This window comes from Oncorhynchus clarkii, chromosome 19 (assembly GCF_045791955.1).
Source record: "Oncorhynchus clarkii lewisi isolate Uvic-CL-2024 chromosome 19, UVic_Ocla_1.0, whole genome shotgun sequence".
Lineage (NCBI taxonomy): Eukaryota > Metazoa > Chordata > Actinopteri > Salmoniformes > Salmonidae > Oncorhynchus > Oncorhynchus clarkii.
The window spans coordinates 21,847,447-21,871,821 of NC_092165.1; the positions used below are offsets into that span (position 1 = coordinate 21,847,447).

At 41.1% G+C, this 24,375-nt stretch overlaps 1 protein-coding gene and 1 pseudogene across 1 annotated transcript; one reads left to right on the forward strand and one right to left on the reverse strand.

Moving 5' to 3' along the window:
- Positions 1-2,073: 2,073 nt before the first annotated feature.
- Positions 2,074-3,834, forward strand: LOC139374163 (hairy and enhancer of split-related protein helt-like). Its single transcript, XM_071115173.1, has 4 exons — positions 2,074-2,100; positions 2,647-2,751; positions 3,008-3,104; positions 3,350-3,834. Exons 1-4 carry the CDS (start codon positions 2,074-2,076, stop codon positions 3,832-3,834), a joined length of 714 nt encoding a protein of 237 aa, XP_070971274.1.
- A 3,732-nt stretch (positions 3,835-7,566) lies between these two features.
- The window catches only part of LOC139374436 (uncharacterized), a 62,256-nt pseudogene continuing 45,447 nt past the window's right edge, over positions 7,567-24,375 (reverse strand).

The following is a 24,375-nucleotide window of genomic DNA, read 5'->3' on the forward strand; positions in this document are numbered from 1 at the left end:
ATGAAAACATATGTGTCATTATTTTAAACATCCCACGTGATCTGAGCATTTAAAATGTGTATAGTATGGAGCATTAGGGTATATTGGAGTATACAGCATGGAGACGCAGTCCTAGTGCCCAAACATCCACCACGACTGTTTTACATCTATGTAAATAGTACAAATGACAACAATAAAACATTTAGCAACCTCATAACTCGATTTTTACCACAGTGATTAGAAAACATGTAATTTAAAGTTTGAATAATAAAATGTAGTTATAAAACATGTCAAGGATCGGTAAGAAAACTATGACGCATCGTCTTTAACCACCGTTAATAGTTCCTAAAGTCTCGTTGTAGACTTTCGATAGGACATAGTCACACTATAAAACGTAATAAAAAGTCATAAAAACGTTGTTGTTCTTGTTTTCAAAGACCACATGTATAAAGACGTGTTAAAAAAATCCACAATAAAAGTAATGGGATTTAATGGCCCAGTCCTGTTCACCGGCGCCTTTCTCTAGTGGTGCTCTAGTCTCCAACGCTTTAGAAGTCCTGGGATCCTTTATATTTTATTTAAGCTCCATTTCTTTTATAATTTTTTTTCTCTCAAAAGTTGCACACAGGATCAATTATATGAAACACGGCGAAACTTTCAAGATTAAAACGTCCCGATGAAAAAAAGCAGACGAGAAAACGGTTTTGGCGCATGAGACCCAAGGCTGAATCTGTGAGACGGAGCGTACACAATAAACCTGTTGTTAAACTTGCTGTGAAAATATGTTTGAAGAAAATAGACAATTGTTGTACGAAATGTATTCAAGTATAAAATAATGCCCTTTGTTGGAGAAAACTTGAGCAATGTGAGGGTACAAAAGTCCCCTGTGGTATTTACTAGGTCCCTTTGTGAAGTTTGCGCTTTGGCGTCTCCACTTGGCGCATTACCCAGGCCCCTTTAAACGCGATTGTTTCTTTCTTTCTAATGACGTTTACCGGATCAAAAAATGCTGTTAATTCGATCAGAAAGCTTCACCCTTCACAACAATACCAGAATAATTTCTCCCAAAGTTTGTTAAGTTGACCGAAATTAGGCAAATGAATAGGGGTCTCTAGGCTACCCCTGACGCAGGTGACGGGGATAATGCACGTTCACACCAGCTGTATTCTTTATTTATCCCTTTTCTTTCACAGCATTATTAAAATGTAGGCCAATGAAACTATTCACTCAACTCAATAGACATTTTCTTATAGGATAATAGGATACAAATTGAGCCTCTCCAAAGAGTCCTCGGTGGTGGGTAACCCTCTAGTGCCAAAGACTGCTGGAGACGCCGGCCGGTACGCAGGCGACGCTCGTGTGCCAGACCCATCACACACCTGCCTAGGACTCCCACGAAATAAAGAATGTAAACAAAAAGCTTGCCATCTCTCATAAAAGATGGACGTGTCATCAAGTCGTGTGAGAAACGCGGAGAACAAACGGGGGGACTCCGTCTCCAAAAGTTCTCCCTTGAACTTGGCGGAACAGCCTATTAAAGGCTTACTTAATTACTCTAATGGCACTGGACAGGCCTTAAAACTCAGACAGGGCTTGGATGGAAGTTAAGTTCGCTTGCTGGGATTTGTAAACAGGCGATCGTGTGAGAAACGCGAGTTGGAAGAAAGAGGGGTCTTTTTTCGGCGGCTTTGTTTTCAGTGCGCGCACTGCGCCCGGTCGGATCACGCTCAGTTCACATTTCCCGCCTGAGTTGTTACTATGCAAATAATATTATAAAAATAATCACGTGCATGTCTTTTGAACAGCCACGTGGATGAACAAAGCAAGTCTTTCCCCCTGCTAGCCCACGGCTTCAGACGTTTTACTTGTTCTTTAACTGATCCTAAATGCTCACATTTACCAGAAGTTTGCTCTTTAATCCTATGGAATAATTTAGACCATGAATGCTGGAGTCCCTCGGATGATCGCTTTATAAGGGGCAGCTTCTCAGCTCACCTCTCAGTCTACCTAGTCTACAAGCTAAGGAACACACATCCAAACTGCCTCTTGGCATTAATATTTTGAATTAGAACTTTATCAGCACATTGCCAAAGGATGGCATCCAAGATGAAGGATCGTAAGGTAGGCGCTCCCTTTCTGCGCTTTGGGATGGAAACCTACTCGGAAATCGTGGCCTTTTCTAGTCGTTATTTTAATATTTATTACAATAATTTACTTAGCCATAATGATGGTACATTATGAGTACCAATGTGTAGTCAAATGCGAAATTTGGGTCCATGGAAATCGATCGGAAACAATACATTTGAGTTTGCAAAAACGACTAAAATGTAAATAATTGATTCAAATAAGAAAATTGGCTTAAGTTACCAGTAAAATAGTATAATGTACGGTTTGAAACCCATGTGTGCCATACCCATGGTTGCCTTGGCACCTGCCTTGGTCCATGTGGTACTCGCAAGCGCTATTACGCTCTAGTGCACAAAAGCGCATCAAGGTGGCTAGGCAAGGCTTATGCGTCTCTTTGCCGTTTGGTTTCCAAGTAGTTTCGTCTTCATTATAGTTTCAGTCAGATTTTTATTCTAGGTTTCCAGAGCTATACACGTTAGACCTGTCCCACTGTTGATTGTGTTTGTTTGTCTAATCATTTGCGTTGTTATTTTTCAACAGAGAACTCCCATCTCCCATAAAGTGATAGAAAAAAGAAGACGGGACCGCATCAACCGCTGTCTAAACGAACTGGGGAAAACTGTGCCAATGGCGCGCGCGAAACAGGTAGCCTACAGTACAGTTGTGAAATTAAATAATCTTATTCACAATTCATAAAGGATAGCCTAAATCATCTTATTCGAAGTTTTATATTGGCTAAATATATTTATTATTTAGCCTACTCATTGCATTAAATCCTTGCTATGCGTGACAAATAGGGTAGCCTACATAATGTCTGCCGTCTGTAGGCTCATCTGTTTGATTTAGTGTATTTAAACGACTTAATATTTTTTTTTCTAATAACTTTTTTTTCTGATGGTAGAACTCTGGAAAACTGGAGAAGGCCGAGATTCTGGAGATGACAGTTCAGTATCTACGAGCGCTCCACTCCGCAGACTTCCCCAGGGGCAGAGAAAAGGGTGCGTATTCCTGTTGGCTCCAATGCGCACGGACCCGGGGCTCTCACCCAGAGCGCATCCCTATCCTGTTCCACCTTCTTTTACTCCATTCCGGCTGTCTGGTTTACACATTTATCGCCGTAATATCAATCATCATCACTGTAGTCTATATCGTAAACATATCCTCACATTTGAATGTAATAGCCTAAATAATAGCGGCGTTTCGGTGTGTTTTCTGATCGTCCCCTTCTTCGGATTCCTTTTAGGTGAGCTACTGGGGGAGTTTGCCAACTACTTCCACTACGGCTACCACGAGTGCATGAAGAACCTGGTACACTACCTGACCACGGAGGAGAGGGTTGAGACCAAAGACATCAAGTATGCAAGGATCCTGGCCTTTCTTCAGTCCAAGTCCCGAGTCGTCAACGAGCCGGTGTTCGGCTCCCTGGGCGCGTTGCCAGACCAGGCAGATTATCTGTGCCAGTTTCACTCCTCCCCGGAGTCACACCAGAGCCACAGCCCCAGCGACTCCGTGTTTCAGCAGAGCCCACCCGGACACTTCTCTTGGCACAGCACTGCACGCAGCCCAACCATGTCGTACCCAACTGTGCCGCTTTCCGCGCCGATGCAACAGCACCACGGTGGCTACTTGCCACCAGTGCAAGGACTTGACCATCACTACTTCAACTTCTTCAACGGCCACCCGCACGCGAATGCGTTCAGTTTGCACAGTACGCAACACGCGTTGTAAATAGAATCCGGCAACCATTTTGTGTTGTCTTTATTTATATATGTGTTCATAATAATATACTTAAAGATTGTGGATATTGTATACTGTACAATACATATATTTTTTAAAATAAAAGTAAATGTTTATTTCCCACAGTTTTTGGTTTTCTTGTGGTATTATAACATAGGTTGGTCATCAATTGGTGAAAATCTCCCTAAAAATCTGATGGTATTATAGCGTTGGTCTATTGATTATGAATAGGCCTAATTGTTCATTCTTCTAAATCATTTATTTCAGAAGAGTTAGCCTGTTACAGTCAAACCACTCAGGCCATTTCTACAAAAATATATATTTGTATTTCTTAAAGGGATAGGCTGGTTAACTTTCTTTTACGCGTATTTTAAACTAACCAAGGGTGTTGTCCTTTCATACAAACTGTTTTTAAACAAATACAATCACATTTTAGTGGTCAAATACACATATTTAGCAGATGTTATTTCGGGTGTAACGAAATGCTTGTCTTTCTAGCAGCAACAGCGCAGTAGTATCTAACAATTCAGAACAATACACACATCTAAAAGTAAAATAATGGAATTAAGAAAGTATATAACGTCCTTTAACTGGTTATTTAGCAAGTTACAGAATATCCTAGCATTTTTGGAGCATATAGCAATGTTAGTGGAAACGGATTATAGCCAGTAAGATGCTAGTTGACAAGAAACCGTGGTCCACTTATCTTTATCCTCTAGGCTAGTAGTATTATGTGTCGATTGGACCTTAGGCCACTTACAATTAAATAAGCACTAAACTAACTCACTGAACTGGGACTTCCCTTCTTCTGTGAAGGATGGACTCTTAACTCAAATATGAATATATTTTGAGGTTGACAGTTAGGCTACTCTCCTCTTCATCAATTACTCATCTTCGTTATTAAAGCATATGTACCATCATAAACATGATATAGTTTGCTTTTCTATAATTTGAATATTTTTTATGGCTATTGAAAACTGAAAAAAATTTAAAAAGTCACACACTCCCAAATATATGTTATTCATTAACTCATTGCTGAACTAACGTTTTGGCACCCTCCTAAGACCTGACACCGATCACCCTGTTGCACGATTACAAAAACGTGTAGAGTATTTGAGGTTTAAAAACACTTCTGAAGTTTGTCATTTTCACTTTTTAATTTCAGACTTGATTTTCCCTTACAAAAATGTATCAACCCCTACCAACATTTCCATTAATTATAATCCACATAATAATTTACATTTCCTTTTGCTGCAGTACTTGTTTTCAGCTGTAGCATACTGGCTCAAATTAAGATCCTACATCGGCATCAATGCTTTTACCAAGTTATTTAAAGGCAGTGACTCAGCGCAACCAATGGCTATAGTGAGAGGTGTTGTCTTGTTAAGTGATGGGATAATATAGATTTTTAATCATTGAGTAAAAATATAGTCAATTATGAAATATGATTATGAAGATATTGATGCCAACCTATACAAGCTCCATCATATACCAGATTTGAGATACAATTTTTTTTAAGATGGGGTCAATAAGTTATTGTGCACACATTATCGATCAGAATAGGTGATTGGAATAAGTGTCATTTTACACAATAGTCTGTTGAACTCCAACACCATGATTGACAGTAAGCTTCTTTCCTGGGTGATCCATTAATAATGGTGCACATTCACAGTGCACCACCCATCCAGCCCTAGTTTTCTACACCTATATTCAAATAACATGCAAATAGTAAAATATAGCTGCAAGCAGCAATGTCGGGGTTCAGCTGTGGACCCAATGTGCCACCATCAGGACAAATTGGACACATTGCCCTAAATTAGCTAGATCTGTGCTCCTTATCACGCTTGCCAAATATCAGAACTCAAAATTAAACATATCATGCAATATACATATTTTGGATTATTTTTTATGATGTTGACACATTTTTTTTTACAAAGTGGGATTGAAATTGATTTAATTGTAATTTTTTGTCAATGATCTACACAAAATACTTTGTAATGTAAAGTGGAAGAAACATTCAGACTTTTTTTGGATGAATGGAAAACCATTTTCATTTGAGTATTCAACCCCCTGAATCAATACATGTTAGAAGCAACTTTGGCAGCGATTACAGCTGTGAGTCTTTCTGGGTAAGTCTCTAAAACCTTTGCACACCTGGATATTACTATATTTGCCCATTCATTCTTAAAACAAATTATTCAAGCTCTGTCAAGTTGGTTGTTGATCATTGCTAGACAGCCATTTCAAGTCTTGCCATATATTTTCAAGCTAATTAAAGTCAAAACTGTAACTCGGCCCTGCTGAAAAGTGGATTTGTCTCCCAGTTTCTGTTGGACAGCAGACTTAACCAGGGTTTCCTTTAGGTCTTTGCCTGTGCTCAGCTCTATTCCTTTTCTTTTTATCCTAAAAAACAACTCATTGGTATTTGCCAATGACAAGCATACCCATAACATGATGCAGCAACAACCATGCTTATAAATATGAAGACTGGTACTTAGTGATGTGTTGTGTTGGATTTGCCCCAAACATAATGCTTTTGTATTCAGGACAAAAAGTTGATTACTTTGCCACATTTTTTGCAGTATTTAGTGTCTTATTGCAAACAGGATGCATGTTTTGGAATATTTGTATTCTGTACAGGCTTCCTTCTTTTCACTCTGTAATTTAGGTTAGTATTGTGGAGCAACTACAATGTTGTTGATCCACCTCAGTTTTTTCCTTATCACAGCCATTTAACTCTGTAACTGGTTTAAAATCACCATTGGCCTCATTGTGAAATCCCCGATTGGTTTCCTTCCTCTCTGTCAACTGAATTAGAAACACTCTTGTATCTTTGTAGTGAATAATTGTTTACTCAAGACATTTCAGCTTTTCATTTGACTAAAAACATAATTCCACTTTGATATTATGGGGTATTGTGTGTAGATCAGTGACATAAAAAAAATATATTTAAAATTCAGGCTGTAACACAACAAATTAGCTAGACTCGCATATAATATTGCCTTGAGAGAGCTTGGTCCATAGATGCTATATATGAAGTTTAATCTAGATCGGCCTAGCAGTTTTGGAGGAATTAAAAATGGCAAAAAAATCCATCATGGCGGACCATTTAGGAAAATGTGTTGCTTGTGAGGAGAGGGACATGAGTATCAAATTTCAGGACTGTGTCACACAGGGTGGGGGCGAGGGGATTGTCCTTTTCAAAGTTTGCATTTGAAATAGATTGTTATAGTTCCACCATGTGGCCAATATACATGGCATTGCATGAGAGGGGTGAGCCCTAAAGGAAATGATTAATCTCCTTGTTTCAACACATAGAGAAGCAATGGTTTCTAGAGGCACTTCTACCTATATTTAAATATAATTCAAATAACAAAACACGATTTGTCGATGCTCTCTCTCAAAGAGGAGGTCCTTCTAGGGAAGGGTTCATCTCTGTGTGTTAACAACATGAGAAACAGAGGTTTCTGGGAAGGGGGGCAACTCCATGCTTTAAGCCCCTATCTTAAACAAGCTTGCATGTTAGGTCCCATTCATCCCTCGCTCCCTCAGCCAAGCTAAAGTTTATCAATGAGATTTCAATTATCAACAAAAGTCTTTTGTCACAAATATCAATCCATGTCTGTATCTACACTGTTATAACATTGTTATTCATGGTTATAATAGGTGAGGTATTGTTAGTAGGGAAAATATCAGTTCTCATGCCAGAAAGAAATAAAGTGGTCACTTGATGTATTCTGACAATGAATTGAAAATGTTTCACAACACCAGTAATGCAAAATGCTTTTTAACATCATGATAAGAATTTAAGAATTTGTCCTTAACTGACTTGCCTAGTTAAAATAAAGGTTAAATAAAATAAAACATGAAAGTGATTTGGGGATTCTTCATGAAGGGATTTTCAAGGACTACAGAGGAAATATGAACATTCTCACACACTTTTGGCATAGGCAAGTTGCATCAACTCCATATATTTTGGCAAATTAGGCTAGACTATTCATCATTGTGGGTCGGATTAAAGTTTGCAGTTCCGAGGACAAGGTTCAGGGCCACCTTGGTTTAAAAGTTGCCCTTCATTTGCATACAATTTTATCAATTGTCAGTGAGCCATGGTGTGCATTGTTGATCCAACATTGGAGGAGGACAGTGCTCCAGTCTAACCATTTTATCAGCAGAGGATAAAGTCAACCTTGGGATTTACAAGTTGACTAAAGAAGTGCTCTTGACCCGACCATGGTCATTGCCATCATTAAAAAATACATATATTTCAATCAATCCATAAAAATGTTGACAATTTTCAGCCCTGTTGCCATTCTTAAAAACATCTTTGGACCCACCATTTAAATGTAAACAATTTCAGCCTTCTTGCCCTCCTTTAAAAATATTTGGACTCATTTCAATTGGGCAAATTCTTTACCTGGACTCTGATAACTCAATTGTGGCAGGGCCTCTGACTTTCCCCCACATAGAAAATAAAATGTCTTCCGACTAGTAGGGAGTTGATTTTGTCCAGCTTGTGCCTTAAATGCTCTTCCCTTGTCTCTCAATAACTCAACTAATCTCCTCCCCAATCCCTGTCCCTTCACTCTTTCTTTAAGTAAGTTGTATGGCATTGCTTTCCAAGACAGCGGTGAGAAAAGAGAGGTAAAAAAGAAAGTGAGAAACTCATAGTGTTTTTTGCTAGGGTTGCCCCATTGTGGTGGGCCTGAATGGGAGGACAATCTCTGGTTTCTTGGGCTTCATCCTTGAGTGAATCGGAAGAAAAGTAATCACCCCCATGAAATCAAAGTGTTCTCTATGGAAGGGAAGGACTAAAGCTGCTTGCTGGGCACCCCAGACCCCTCTCCCCTCTTCAGCCCAGGTCAGGGAGCCCTGTTACTGTTTTCCTCTCCTTCTTCCACCAACAAGTACACTTTTACACACGCACACACATTAATTAGCCAGAGTGTCCCATGGGTGCGGGTTAAAGTAAAGAGAGTGAGGGGTCTGCAGGTGTCCTTGTGTGGACTAGAGGATGGATGGATAAATGGACAACGCCAGCTACTGACCAAAAGGGGAAGACAAAGTGCCCACGCAGATGGAAAAGTGATAACAAGATAAAAGAGGAGGGCTTTTGAAAAAATACTTTGGTCCCAACAGCCCCAATATTGGTTTAAGTCCGTGCTCTAAACACAAAGTTTAGCAGAGAAAAAAAGACTCCCTGTTCAGCCAGATGAAAAAGATTTAGCGACAGCACTCACCATGAATAATAATAAATTGAACACAGAAACAAAGGATCCCCGCCAAAAAAACATTTATTGTCATGTAAACTGATTCTCAATTAGTGAGCTTTCAATGTCTCACTGGTTAGATAATGTTTATCTTTTGCATTAATATCACACACTGAACTTTCACAAACAAGAGTTCCCTCCTTACAGGAATGTTGAAACTGAACAAAATACCACTTTGAACTGATTTTTAACATGAAGGAATGTACAAGTGTAAAGCACATGGAGAGTTTGTTACATATGAGCACCAAAAGTATTGGGACAGTGACATATTATTTGTTGTTTTGTCTCTGTACTCCCGCACTTTGGATTTGAAATTATACAAGCTTTAATTTGAGAGTATTTTTTTTATCCATATCAGGTGAACTATTTAGAAATTATAGCACTTTTGTACATAGTCCCCACATTTTATGGGACCAAAAGTATTGGGAAAAATTCATTTATATGTGTATTCTAGTAGTCAAAAGTTTAGTATTTGGTCCCATATTCCTAGCACGCAATGATTACATCAAATCAAATCAAATCAAATTTATTTATATAGCCCTTCGTACATCAGCTGATATCTCAAAGTGCTGTACAGAAACCCAGCCTAAAACTCCAAACAGCAAGCAATGCAGGTGTAGAAGCACGGTGGCTAGGAAAAACTCCCTAGAAAGGCCAAAACCTAGGAAGAAACCTAGAGAGGAACCAGGCTATGTGGGGTGGCCAGTCCTCTTCTGGCTGTGCCGGGTGGAGATTATAACAGAACATGGTCAAGATGTTCAAATGTTCATAAATGACCAGCATGGTCGAATAATAATAAGGCAGAACAGTTGAAACTGGAGCAGCAGCACAGTCAGGTGGACTGGGGACAGCAAGGAGTCATCATGTCAGGTATTCCTGGGGCATGGTCCTAGGGCTCAGGTCCTCCGAGAGAGAGAAAGAAAGAGAGAATTAGAGAGAGCATATGTGGGATGGCCAGTCCTCTTCTGGCTGTGCCGGGTGGAGATTATAACAGAACATGGCCAAGACGTTCAAATGTTCATAAATGACCAGCATGGTTGAATAATAATAAGGCAGAACAGTTGAAACTGGAGCAGCAGCACGGCCAGGTGGACTGGGGACAGCAAGGAGTCATCATGTCAGGTAGTCCTGGGGCATGGTCCTAGGGCTCAGGTCCTCCGAGAGAGAGAAAGAGAAAAGGAGAGAATTAGAGAACGCACACTTAGATTCACACAGGACACCGAATAGGACAGGAGAAGTACTCCAGATATAACAAACTGACCCTAGCCCCCCGACACATAAACTACTGCAGCATAAATACTGGAGGCTGAGGGGTCAGGAGACACTGTGGCCCCATCCGAGGACACCCCCGGAGAGGGCCAAACATCAAGCTTGAAACATCAAGCTTGTGACTCTGCAAACTTGTTGGAAGCATTTGCTGTATTTTTGGTTGTTTTCAGATTAATACTAATGAATGGTAAATAATGTATTATGTCATTTTGGAGTCACTTTTATTTAAAATAAAAATTTAATATGCTTCTAAACACATCTACACCATGATAACGGATAGTCCTGAATGAATCGTGAATAATGATGAGTGAGAAAGTTACAGATGCACAAATATCATACCCCCAGGACATGCTAACCTCTCACCATTACAATAACAGGGGAGGTTAACATTGTTGGGTGGGTATTTGTGTGTTTATAACTTTCTCACTCATATATACAGTACCAGTCAAAAGTTTGGAGACACCGACTCATTCCTTGGTTTTTCTTTATTTTTACTATTTTCTACATTGTAGAATAATAGTGAAGACATCAAAACTATGAAATAACACATTTGGAATCAAGTAGTAACCAAAAAAGTTGTACACAAATCAAAATATATTTTATAGCCACCCTTTTCCTTTGTGACAGCTGTGCACAGTCTTGGAATTATCTCAACCAGCTTCATGAAGTAGTCACCTGGAATGCATTTCAATTAACAAGCGTGCTTTAAAAGTTAATTTGTGGAATTTCAAAATCTACAAAGAAATGGTTAATTGACCAAAAAAATGCAACATTTTGCCATGGCCATCTCAGTCTCGGGACTTGAGCCCTATTGAAAACCTGTGGTTTGAATTTAAGAGGGCAGTCCATGAGCGCAGATGAAGGATATCAAGGATCTGGAAATATTCTGTATTGAGGGATGATCTAAGATCCCTCCCAATGTGTTCTCCAATCTCATAAAACATTTTAGAAACAGGCTCAGTGTCGTTATCCTCGCAAAAGGAATGTGCTGGAGTATTGAAAACAGGGATACAATATTTTTTGGGGAGATTTTGTTAAGTTTAGTATTTGGTCCCAAATAACTACATCAAGCTTGTGACTCTACAAACCTGTTGGATGCATTTTCAGCTCATTTTGTTTGTGTTTTGGATAATTTTTTCCCAATAGAATTGAATGGTAAGTAATGTATTGTATCATTTTGGAGTCACTTTTATTGTAAATATGAACGGAATATGTTTCTAAACACTTCTACATTAATGTGGATACTACCATAACTACGGATAATCCTGAATGAATTGTGAGTAATGATGAGTGAGAAAGTTACAGAGGGTCAAAGATCATACCCCCAAAACATGCTAATCTCCCCTGCTATTGGTAATGGTGAGATGTTAGATGAGGTGAGATGAGGGTATGATCTTTGACCCAAACATAATCTCTTTCTCTGAGTATTAGTATAAAATAATATAATTTCCCAATTTGTTAGACACTACAATATAGCTCAGTATTTGAATTATTTATTTTATAGTCATTATTGCTCATCTTTATCAAGTGATCCAATAATTCTGGACCCCACTACAGTGCCAAAATACTTTATTTTTATTTTTATCTCATACAATACCCCATAATGACAAAGTGAAAACATGTTTTTAGAAATTTTAGCAAATTTATTGAACATTTAATACAGAAATATCTCATTTACATACATGTTCACACCCCTAAGGCAATGCATGTTAGAATCACCTTTGGCAGTGATTACAGCTGTGAGTCTTTCTGGGAAAGTCTCTAAGAGCTTTGCACACTTGGATTGTAAAATATTTGCACATTATTATTTTAAAGATTCTTCAAGCTCTGTCAAGTTGGTTGTTGATCATTGCTAGACAGCCATTTTCAAGTCTTGTCATAGATTTTCAAACCGATTAAAGTCAAAACTGTAACTAGGCCACTCAGGAACATTCGAAAGTCGTCTTGGTAAGCAATTCCAGTGTATATTTGGCCTTGTGTTTTAGGTTGCTGTCCTGCTGAAAGGGGAATTTGTCTCCCAGTGTCTGTTGGAAAGCAGACTGAAGCAGGGTTTCCTCTAGAATTTTGCCTGTGCTTAGCTCTACTCCGTTTATTTTAATAAAAATAAAAAAACGTAATATGGTTCTAATTCAAGAAGTCTTGAATAACTAACTTTTTCCAAAGGAGTATTATAATTTTCTTTCAGCAGCAATTATTCGATAAATCTCATTATGAAAGTGAATCATGGTAAGGGTTTCAACATGCTGAATGGGGTTTAACTCGATCTTGTACTCTATGAGGATATGGAAGTGGATTAAAATATCCTAAATCTATGGTGGAACATATTGGTTAAAAGTTAGTAAGTGTACTTTCTTACTTAGTCTTGAGCTAAGTGGTACTTGGTCACACAAGGAAGAACATTTCTCTGCAGACAGTTCCTATGTTTCGTTATGGGACTGCAGTATGGCGGCCATGTTGGATCCATGCCTCCACGGCTGTTTCTGTCTCCCAAAGGAAACTCTGAGGATGGAGTTTCATTCACATTATAAGGATCAAAGCCATTGGCCATAGCCACTGGAATGTGTCTGAGGCACAATCAGATGGAACATCAGTCTGATTGTTTTAGGTTTGTGCAAAAATGTTAGGTTTGTGCAAAAAAATTAACAGGGATAGGTTATCCTGTATGTCAACTAATCAGAATTCCCGGCATTTCATCCACCTTCCATCCCTGTTGATGTCAAACGTTCGAGCCAGCATCTCCCACTCGTAGTCATCGAGGTGCACACACCGACCTTTCAGCACTTCCTGGAACTCCTCCTGGCTCACAAACCCCTTCCTATAAGGATCCATCTCCTCAAACTCCCCCCGCAACTCATCCAATGACAGCTTCACCTAGGCCAGTGTAGAAGGAGGGAAATAATGGCAGATTATAATATGTAAGGGTCGTTATCAAGGGTGTGGATACTGGTGTGATTAACCCATATAATGAAAAGTGCTTTGAGCACCTGGGGTAAATTAAGGTTACTTGCGTAACCCCGGATCTCTGATATTATTTATTTATTTATTTAACCTTGATTTTGACAGAGAAGATGTATTGAGACCTATGTCTCTTTTCCAAATGCGCCCTGACTTATACAATATAAAATACACGTTAAACACAATATATATACACTTCCATTATGAGTGAGATATCTCACATGGGGATTTGCTATGATCACCTACTCTTGGAAGAATCTATCAAAAGCATATGTTGGACAGTGGCGAATGAGGGGAGCCCCTCACTTTCATTATAAGGAGCCACTCTCGCCCTCAGGTTATTTTCAAACATGCTTTTCTTCCTCGCTCTCTTGCGATCAGGGGAATGAGGTGAGACATCTCACTCATAATATCAGAGAACCAGGGATACGGAAGTAAGCTTAAGTTCTCTTTCAATTATTTGTTTTTATATCTCACATGTGGGAATATGGCCAACTCTTGTATCACAAAGATATGCCCTCTGAAGCCAGGGTAGTCTCAAAGATCAGCAACCCTCAGAGGTCCAGATAACTGAGGGAGTACACACCAAAAAGGTGCAGAGGCAACCAATTGGGACAAAACCTCAAAACAAAGTGAGGGGAAACCCAATACAAGGCACACACAATCTCAGTTTAAAACAGTGCCCAAGAGGTAAACTCCTCTGTAATAAAGGGCCCTTCCATGCCCCTCTGAAGGCTATCACCCTCGCCACTATAAGTCAATATAATAGCCCCCATGATCCGGCAGGATATCGTTGGAGAGAGAAAGGCCCACCCTCTTCCAAGAGTGGTTGCCAATGAGCGAAGAGCATGACACCCTCGCCTGACACCCTCGCCTGACACCCTTGCCTGAGCTCTCCTACTAATCCAAATAGATGAATACTGGACAACTATGAGGACACCGTTCTAGGGAAGGTGACAGGCGAAAAGCCATAGGCTCCAATGTGCGATAATGAGAAAAAGTTGACCCAGGCCAAAGATGGGGTTAGGTACATTAACCTGAAAAAACCCTGGGAAGACTGCAGACATGAACAATGGCTAGCACAGCCCACGCATACGCTTAGGGACGCCAAGGGCAGTAGCAAAGCTAAAGGATGGAGGAATATTACATCTCCACGCTTTTCAGCGGGTAGTAGCTGCTGTGAAAGGGTCTTATGCACAATTGACACTTCTCAGGACGAACTGAAGGCTTAGAGTTTGGCCGTAAGCAAAGTGTCCCCCTCAGAGACAAAACAACAGCTCTGAATGAACTGTATCACTTTCTGGACCATGAAATGACCTCACACTAGAACCGCAATTGGCCAACGCCCCCTGCTGTTTGATTTTGACCTAATTGCTCAGTGGTCAGAATTTTGCACCCTCTGCAAGGGTTTTGCACCCTCTACAACCACTGTGATTATTATTATTTGACTCTGCTGGCCATCTATGAACATTTGAACATCTTGGCCATGTTCTTACATCAGCCGATGTAAGAAGGGCTATATAAATAAATTTGATTGATTGACTGATCCTGCTGCTCTGATTGGATGAAGCAAAGCTGTCTCCGTTCACTCGCTTCATATTTCACCCGATCACTTCTCACAGCATGCTTCAGTCTGATCATTTAGATGGCTGCTGCATCCTGTTAGCCTGCCACTATAATAAATCAATAAGCCAGGATGTTTGCTAGCAACCTATCAATGCGCAGAAGCGCATTCTGACTGAGTCACAGCAAACTGCCGGTCTATAAACAAGGAGATCATCTACTTAGGCATAATCCAGTGTTGTAGTACGAGTCCGGTCTTGAGATCACACAATGAGCGTCTCGGTCTTGTCTCGGCCTCTGATAAATATTTTACTAGGTCTTGACTCGGTCTCAGACAATGAGGATTTCTTCGGAGACCAGCAGAGACCAGCCGAGTAATCAGCCCCCGTTTATTCCAATAATTCTAGCAAAACTATGTCAGGGTGACATGACAGGCAGCAGGTGTATCAATCTTCCAATGCCTATCTGTGTTTCTTCTATAGCCTGCAGAAGTGCCCTGTGCCTGCCCTGCATTGCCGTGCCACAATTTAGATAAAATATACCCGCCAAAATGTAATATGTGAAATTAGTCATCATCCGTGTCACTTATGACAACCATAATAAGTTCTGTGCCCGAAAACACACAAAAAAGCACACTGCAGTGTGCAAATATTGCACAACTTCAATCACCGAGATGGTTGGGACCACTTCAAACCTTTCCCGTCATGTGGAGAGGAAACAAATGGAGAGCAAAGTTGAGAAGCTAGTTAACTAACTACTAATAGCTAGCATAAAATAGTCAAAAATAGTGTGCTGGTTAGCAGTGGCTATCTTTTTAAAATTTCTTTTTTACTAGATACTGCACAGCCAAGTATAGCAGCATTTGCACAGACAATTCTTCTGTACAGTCCAAGATTCTCCAAGACAACAAGAAATCCACCAGGCCATCATTAACGATGCAATAATTGGCTGCACTCTGCCATTGTCGATCGTGGAAAATGACCAATTCAAGCACTTAAAGTATTGGAAAACAAATACACCACAATTGGAAGATGGACCATAACAGAGAAACGCATCCCGGTGTTGGTTGCGAAGGTAAAGGACACTATCACAGAGAAGCTACAGAGCCAACCGTCAGTGTCCATTACAGCCGAAATATGGTCTGGCCGCATCTTACGCTCCTTCTTAGGAGTTACCGCTCACAGCTATAAGCCAAATAGAAATGAGCTGGAGTCCTTCCTCCTAGCCTGCAGGTGGTTCACAGGGCAGCATGGTGCAGAAAACATAGCTATAACTTTTTATGAAATCATCGATGAATATCGCATCAAAAATAAAGGAGCTTATGTTATCACAGATAATGCAGCAAATATGAAATGTGCATTCAAAGTGAAGTTGCCACAGCAGGAGGAGCACAGTGAAGAAAGTGGCGACAGTGAAGATGGTAACCTGCACGATGAACATCTGTAGGAGGACGTATCATGGGATGACGAGGTGAACATCGACCTCCTGAGATCCAGACAGCGACTCTCCTGTTTTGCTCACTCCCTACAGCTAGTGATACATGATGGAATGAAAGAAGTCAAGGCCATTTCACAAGCTATCGCCAAAACATCAAGGTTCAGTACACTGCTACATAGTAGCAGCCTATTTAAACACAGGTTTGAGGTTGTGTTTGGCATGGGAAAGTCTGTTCCGGCAGCAAATACCACTTCCTGGAATAGCATGTTCAAGCAGCTGCAGGCCCTCAAGGCTCTTGACCACAGGGCCCTCACAGATATGTGCAGCGTGGACTTCGAGAATGCGTTTTTTAACACTCGCGAATGGAACCAACTGAAAGAATTGAATGCAGTTCTTGCATCATTCTATGAGGCAACGGAGCTTACAGAAGGAGATAAGTCTGTCACCATCAGTATGATGGCTCCAACTGTCTTGGATCTGAACACTCACCTGCTCCAGATGGAGGAGTCAAGAAGACAATGCCGGCCATTAGCAAAGGCCATTCGACAGTCTCTACTAAAAAGATTCTCAGGGGCCTCCCGAGTGGCGCAGCGGTCTAAGGAACTGTGTCACAGTGCTAGAGGCGTCACTACAGATCCAGGTTTGATCCCGGGCTGTGTCGCAGCTGGCCGCGACCGGGAGACCCATGAAGCGGTGCACAATTGGACCAGCGTCGTCCGGGTTAGGGGAGGGTTTGACCGGCTGGGATGTCCTTGTCCCATTGCGCTCTAGCCACTCCTTGTGGTGGATGGGCGCATGCATGCTGACTTCGGTAGCCAGCTGTACAGTGTTTCCTCCGACACATTGGTGCGGCTGGCTTCCGGGTTAAGAATGCAGTGTGTCAAGAAGCAGTGCGGTTTGGTGGGGTCGTGTTTTGGAGGGCGCGCGGCTTTCGACCTTCGCCTCTCCCAAGTCCGTACGGGAGTTGCAGCGATGGGACAAGACTGTAACTACCAATTGGATATCACAAAATTGGGGAGAACAATGGGTAAAAAGTAACCCAAAAAATATTAATAGTAATTTAGAATTCTCAGGAATCTTTGTGAGAACGAAAAGGGTCAAGGAGTGAGGGAGAGGAAGCTTTTGGCCATGACGTGTACTTCCTTGCCGCCATGCTGGATCCACAGTTTGGCCTCAGCTGGGTTGATCTAGATGTTACCAACAATGGGAATGTTACATTGCAGAAGAAGTTCAGAGATTATCTGAAGAGAACACTAACGGGTAAGTACATTATTTTATCCCATGACTTTCTCTTGATTGTTGACTACTTTGTGCTCTGAAAAAACGTTAATCTTGAGTGGACTATCACTTTAAATGTATTCAGTATGAAGTCACGCAATTTCAATAGTTACAAGACGATGTTCGGTGATTATTTTTTGTTTGTTCCTTTATGTTTTCCAGACACCTTGCTCACTGATTACTGATCACTGCACTTGTATTTCTGAAATGCAATCATACCCTGTTGTAGTTTATCTCTGATAAGAGATACACCCATCCATTCACTTTCCTCAAGAAATTAAAATTAGGGGCACAAGATAATGTATGAAATGCATACAATTATACGTCTCAAACAGCTTGACCAGGTATGAAATCGCTTCATTGAAACTGGTAATGTGATTTGAAATGCCAGCAATGTACAGTTGAAGTCGGAAGCTTACATACACCTTAGCCAAAAACATTTAAACTCAGTTTTTCACAATTCCTGACATTTAATCAGAGTAAAAATTCCCTGTCTTAGGTCAGTTAGGATCACCACTTTATTTTAAGAATGTGAAATGTCAGAATAATAGTAGAGATGATGATTTATTTCAGCTTTTATTTCTTTCATCACATTCCCAGTGGGTCAGAAGACAGTGCAGGCCATTAGCCAAGGCCCGTCGACAGTCTCTACTGTCAATTAGTATTTGGTAGCATTGCCTTTAAATTGTTTAACTTGGGTCAAACGTTTCGGGTAGCCTTCCACAAGCTTCCTACAATAAGTTGGGTGAATTTTGTCCCATTCCACCTGACAGAGCTGGTGTAACTGAGTCAGGTTTGTAGGCCTCATTGCTAGCACACGCTTTTTCAGTTCTGCCAACACATTTTCTATAGGATTGAGGTCAGGTTTTGTGATGGCCACTCCAATACCTTAACTTTGTTGTCCCTAAGCCATTTTGACACAACTTTGGAAGAATGCTTGGGGTCATTGTCCATTTGGAAGACCCATTTGCGACCAAGCTTTAACTTCCTGACTGATGTTTTGAGATGTTGCTTCAATATATCCACGTAATTTTCCTACAACATGATGCCATCTATATTGTGAAGTGCACCAGTCCCTTCTGCAGCAAAGCAGCCTGACAGCATGATGCTGCCACCCCCGTGCTTCACGGTTGGGATGGTGTTCTTCGGCTTGCAAGTCCCCCCTTTTTCCTCCAAACATAACGATGGTCATTATGGCAAAACAGTTCCATTTTTGTTTCATCAGACCAGAGAACATTTCTCCAAAAAGTATGATCTTTGCCCCCCAGTTGCAAACCGTAGTCTGGCTTTTTTATGGCGGTTTTGGAACAGTGTCTTCTTCTTTGCTGAGCGGCCATTCAGTTTATGTCGATATAGGACTCGTATTACTGTGGATACTTTTGCACCGGTTTCCTCCAGCATCTTCACAAGGTCCTTTAATGTTGTTCTGGGATTGATTTGCACTTTTCGCACCAAAGTACGTTCATCTCTAGGAGACAGAATGCGACTCCTTCCTGAGTGGTGTGACGGCTGCGTGGTCCCATAGTGTTTATACTTGCGTACTATTGTTTGTACAGATGAACGTGGTACCGCGTTTGGAAATTGCTCCCAAGGATGAACCAGACTTGTGGAGGTCTACAATTGTTTTCTGAGGTCTCGGCTGATTTCTTTTGATTTTCCCATGATCTCAATCAAAGAGGCAATGAGTTTGAAGGTTGGCCTTGAAATATGTCCACAAGTACACCTCCAATCGACTCAAATGATGTCAATTAGCCAATCAAAAGCTTCCAAAGCCATTACATAATTTTCTGGAATTTTCCAAGCTGTTTAAAGGCACAGTCAACTTAGTGTATGTAAACTTCTGACCCACTGGAATTGTGATACAGTGAATAATGAGTGAAATAATCTGTCTGTAAACAATTGTTGGAAAAATTACTTGTGTCATGCACAAAGTATATGGCCTAAACGACTTCCCAAACTATAGTTTGTTAACCAGAAATTTGTGGGGTGGTTGAAAAAACTAGTTTTATTGAATCCAATCTAAGTGTATGTAAAATTCTGACTTCAACTGTACATGTTCACTAGCCTGTGAAATGAAAATATTGGCTTTATGATTTGAATATATAAGAATGACAAGATATAAAATACATTTTATATTTTGATTCAGTGTTGAAATTACTTGATTAAATCTTTTTCAACTTTTTGTTTATTCATCGTTAATGATACACTAAATTACCAAAAGTATGTTGATACTTGCTCGTCGAACATCTCATTCCAAAATCATGGGAATTAATATGGAGTTGGTCCCCCCCTTTGCTATTAAAACAGCCTTCACTCTTCTGAGAAGGCTTTCCACTAGTTTTTGGAACATTGCTGCGGGGACATGCTTCCATTCAGCCACAAGTGTATTGTTGAGGTCAGGCACTGATGTTGGACAAATAGACCTGGCTCACAGTCGGCGTGCCAATTCATCCCAAAGGTGTTCGATGGGTTTGAGGTCAGGTCTCTATGCAGGACAGTCAAGTTCTATCACACCAATCTTGACAAACCATTTCTTTATGGACCTCGCTTTGTGCACAGGGGCAATGTGCTGCTGAAACAGGAAAGGGCCTAGCCAAACCTGTCAAAAACAGCCCCAGACCATTATTCCTCCTCCACCAGACTTTATAATGTGCTCTATGTACTGGGGCAGGTAGTGTTCTCCTGGCATCCCCCAAACCCAAATTCATCTGTCGGACTGCCAGATAGTGAAGCGTGATTCATCACTCCAGAGAACGCGTTTCCACTGCTCCAGAGTCCAATGGTGGCGAGCTTTACAACACTCCAGCCGATGCTTGGTATTGTGAATGGTGATCTTAGGCATGTGTGTGGCTGCTCGGCCATGGAAACCCATTTCAGGAAGCTCTTGACGAGACGTTATTGTTTCCAGAGGCAGTTTGGAATTCGGTAGTGAGTGTTGCAACCGAGAACAGACACATTTTCTTCGCTACGCGCTTCAGCACTCGGTGGTCCAGTTCTGTGAGCTTGTGTGGCCTACCACTTCGCAGCTGAGCCGTTGCTCCTAGACATTTCCACTTCACAAGAACAGCACTTACAGTTGACTGGGGCAGCTCTAGCAGGGCAGAAATTTGACGACCTGCCTCGCTGGAAATGGCTCCTATAATCAATTCTTCATTCAGTAAGGCCATTCTTTGTTTGTCAGTAAGGACAATGCTTTTCTATGGAGATTTAATGGCTGTGTGCTCAATTGTATACACCTGTCAGCAAAAGGTCTGGCTGAAATAACCGAAACCATGAATTGAAAATAATTTATACTTTTGTATATACTATATTGTATAGTAATTCCTTAAAAATACGTTTGTCTTTTAATCAGGACGGTTTTTTGATATGACAAATCAAATTAAACTGTTGTTTTTCAAAATGATCACTATAAACTGTTAAGCTGTAATTTTTATACTAGTACTACACTGTACTGTATATACCACATGCACTGGTTTTCATATATGTTGTAACCTACGTTATAGGAGCCGTTTTGGCTTGCCTTGCTATGTCATTTAATGTGTTGGGTAAATGTTGTCTGTCTAGGGATGTTTGAACTTGTTTTGAACACTAGAAGGCACTATATGTTGGGTCAAGGGTCACTAGTTACGTATAATGCAGCCAATTTTGATATTTTTTCCACTAAATGGTTTTTTGACCAATCACATCAGATCTTTCTCCGATCTGATTGGTCTGATTGACCAATTAGTTTAAAAAAAACAGCAGAATTGGGCTGCATGTCTAAACTCAGCCAAGTTAGTATGGAAGTCTGGTGTGAATTTAAATCTGAGGAAAGGCTCTGTTAGTTTGTCCCCCAATTTAAACCACACTCTATGTATGTAGTGATTAATCCCTGAGCCACCACTTGCACATGTTAATGACACAAGTCAGTCATTTGAAATGCAATTTTTTTGATAAACGGTTTGACTTCTGTCACTTGGTAAATAATCCAGTTTAGTGGATTAGTTTCAAAATAATCAATATGTTCTTCTGAAATATGAACACAAAAATGCTGCATATTTTGAACTCTTATGGTGGCGATTTTTCAAAATTACAATCTTGGCCTTGAATTGGACTTGCATTTCTCTGGTCTCGGTCCTGACTAGGACTCGGACCCCTCGTCCCCCTCTCGGTCTTGGTCTTGACTCAGACTCAATTCGCTCCGGTCTTGGTCTTGAATCGGTCTTTCTTTAGGTGGTCTCGAACACAACACTAATATCGGAGGGGTGCGTCACTTGAGTGGGTTGAGTCGCTGACGTGGTCTTCCTGTCTGGGTTGGCGCCCCCTTGGGTTTTGCCGTGGCGGAGATTTTTGTGGGCTATACTCAGCCTTGTCTCAGGATGGTAAGTTGGTGGTTGAAGATATCCCTCTAGTGGTGTGGGGGCTGTGCTTTGGCAAAGTGGGTGGGGTTATATCCTGCCTGTTTGGCCCTGTCCGCGGGTATCATCGGATGGGGCCACAGTGTCTCCTGACCCCTCCTGTCTCAGCCTCCAGTATTTATGCTGCAGTAGTTTATGTGTCGGGGGGCTAGGGTCAGTCTGTTATATCTGGAGTACTTCTCCTGTCTTATCTGGTGTCCTGTGTGAATTTAAGTATGCTCTCTCTAATTCTCTCTTTCTTTCTTTCCTAAGGACCATGCCTTAGGACTACCTGGCATGATGGCTCCTTGCTGTCCCCAGTCCACCTGGCCGTGCTGCTGCTCCAGTTTCAACTGTTCTGCCTGCGGCTATGGAAACCTGACCTGTTCACCGGACGTGCTACCTGTCCCAGACCTGCTGTTTTCAACTCTCTAGAGACAGCAGGAGCGGTAGAGATACTCTCATTGATTGGCTATGAAAAGCCAACTGACATGAGTTTTTCCGAGCCACCATGCTTCGACACTTGTATTGCTTGCTGTTTTGGGTTTTAGGCTGGGTTTCTGTACAGCACTTTGAGATATCAGCTGATGTACAAAGGGCTATATAATTACATTTGATTTGATTTGAAATTTGATATAAGCCCTGCATGTTGATAGCTGCCAGGACTGGTGCATTGTCAGTAATGCATTCCAGGTGACTTCCTCATGAAGCTGGTTGAGAGAATGTCAAGAGTGTGCAAAGCAGTCATCAAGGCAAAGGGTGGCTACTTTGAAGAATCTCAATATAAAATATATTTTGATTTGTTTAACACTTCTTTGGTTACTAAATGATTTCACATGTTTTATTTAATAGTTTTGATGTCTTCACTATTATTCTACAATGTAGAAAATAGCAAAAAAAAAGAGAAGATCCCTGGGGGAGAGCCTGGAGGAGGGAGGCAATCGGGGGGATCAAAAAGTGTGTCTCCTCCATTTTCTCATGTGAGCACGGTCACTAAAGTGAGCTGCTGCACAGAGAATAGGGTTCTGTCTAAACACAGCCTGCTTTTCACTGCTGCGAACTCTGAGAGGGGAAGGAGTGGAAACTGTTAAACCCAAAGTGAGTGGGTAGGGCAGAGAGCCGTTGGCCTTGCACTTTATCCTTCTCAGCTGCTAGGGCTACGCCTTAAGTTGTCCGACCCTTCTTACTTCCATTAGCAGAGTTAGGATGGCGGATCCTTGCTGCAGCTGTAGCATATACTGTAGACTGCTTCCTTACAGGTTTGGCCTGGTTCAGGGGCCTAGCCTGAGTCTTGGCAGACTGCTGCGTCACAGGGGATCTCAGTCCCCCATGGCCAGCTTGTTGCCCCCTCCCAGCTGTGAGGCTGGGGCGAGATGCAGGAACCAACGGGCTGCCATGGGGCCTGTGTCTGTGTTGCAGGCAGAAGAGGGAGTGCCTTCCTCCCTTTCAGCGAGCTAGCCAAGTTAGCCTTGCAGCGTGGGCTAACTGAGTCTTAAAAGCTAGCCGTGAAGCTAACTACTAATAGAGACTGAGAAGTAGAAAATTATTTTTTTACACAAAACAAAAACCTTCAGGTTAGTACTCAAACTCTCGACAGGGTCTGAAGACCTACACTGCATTGAAATCCTTAACGGTTCACTTGTGAGCAGGTAAGCAGGAAAACAGGTATGGAGTCGATCTGAGGAGAACTAGAGAGTAGTGCTCTTCGTGAGGAAGAGAAGTGAGAATAACGTCTACAACAAATAATTGAAAGAGAACATATATTCAGCATGGGAGAGTAGGAAATCTGGGGAATCGGTGTCTAAGTAGGTTATATGTGTGTGAAAATTATTTAATCGCAGGTAAGAAATGTAACTTGTTTAGTATAGTCTGTTTGTAACTGTACTCAGTACTTGTAGCTGTATAGTCCGTTTGTTTGTGTTTTTGGTCTTGGGTAGCTTAATGTTCCGGTTGGTAGCTAGTTAGCACTCACTCACATGGCTGCTAGCACCTTCATGAAAAGAGGCATGACGGAAGCCCTAAAATATTATGATTTTCTAAGTTGTGAGAATTCCTGGGAGCAGGCAATGTTGAAAAGTAATCTTTAGACATGCTGTACTTTTCTTAAATCTAGTTTTGTAATTGAGTAAAACAAGCAGACAACAATTTTTTTGTTGTTGCTGTGAGCCAATGGGATAGCCTAGGTAACCACAGGTTGTTTTCCCCACATACAGGGGCGGTCTAGTACCAACTGGGACTATAAGGAATGATATTTGCTTCCGAAGATTTTGGAAGTATCTACATATACAGTGCCTTGCGAAAGTATTCGGCCCCCTTGAACTTTGCGACCTTTTGCCACATTTCAGGCTTCAAACATAAAGATATAAAACTGTATTTTTTTGTGA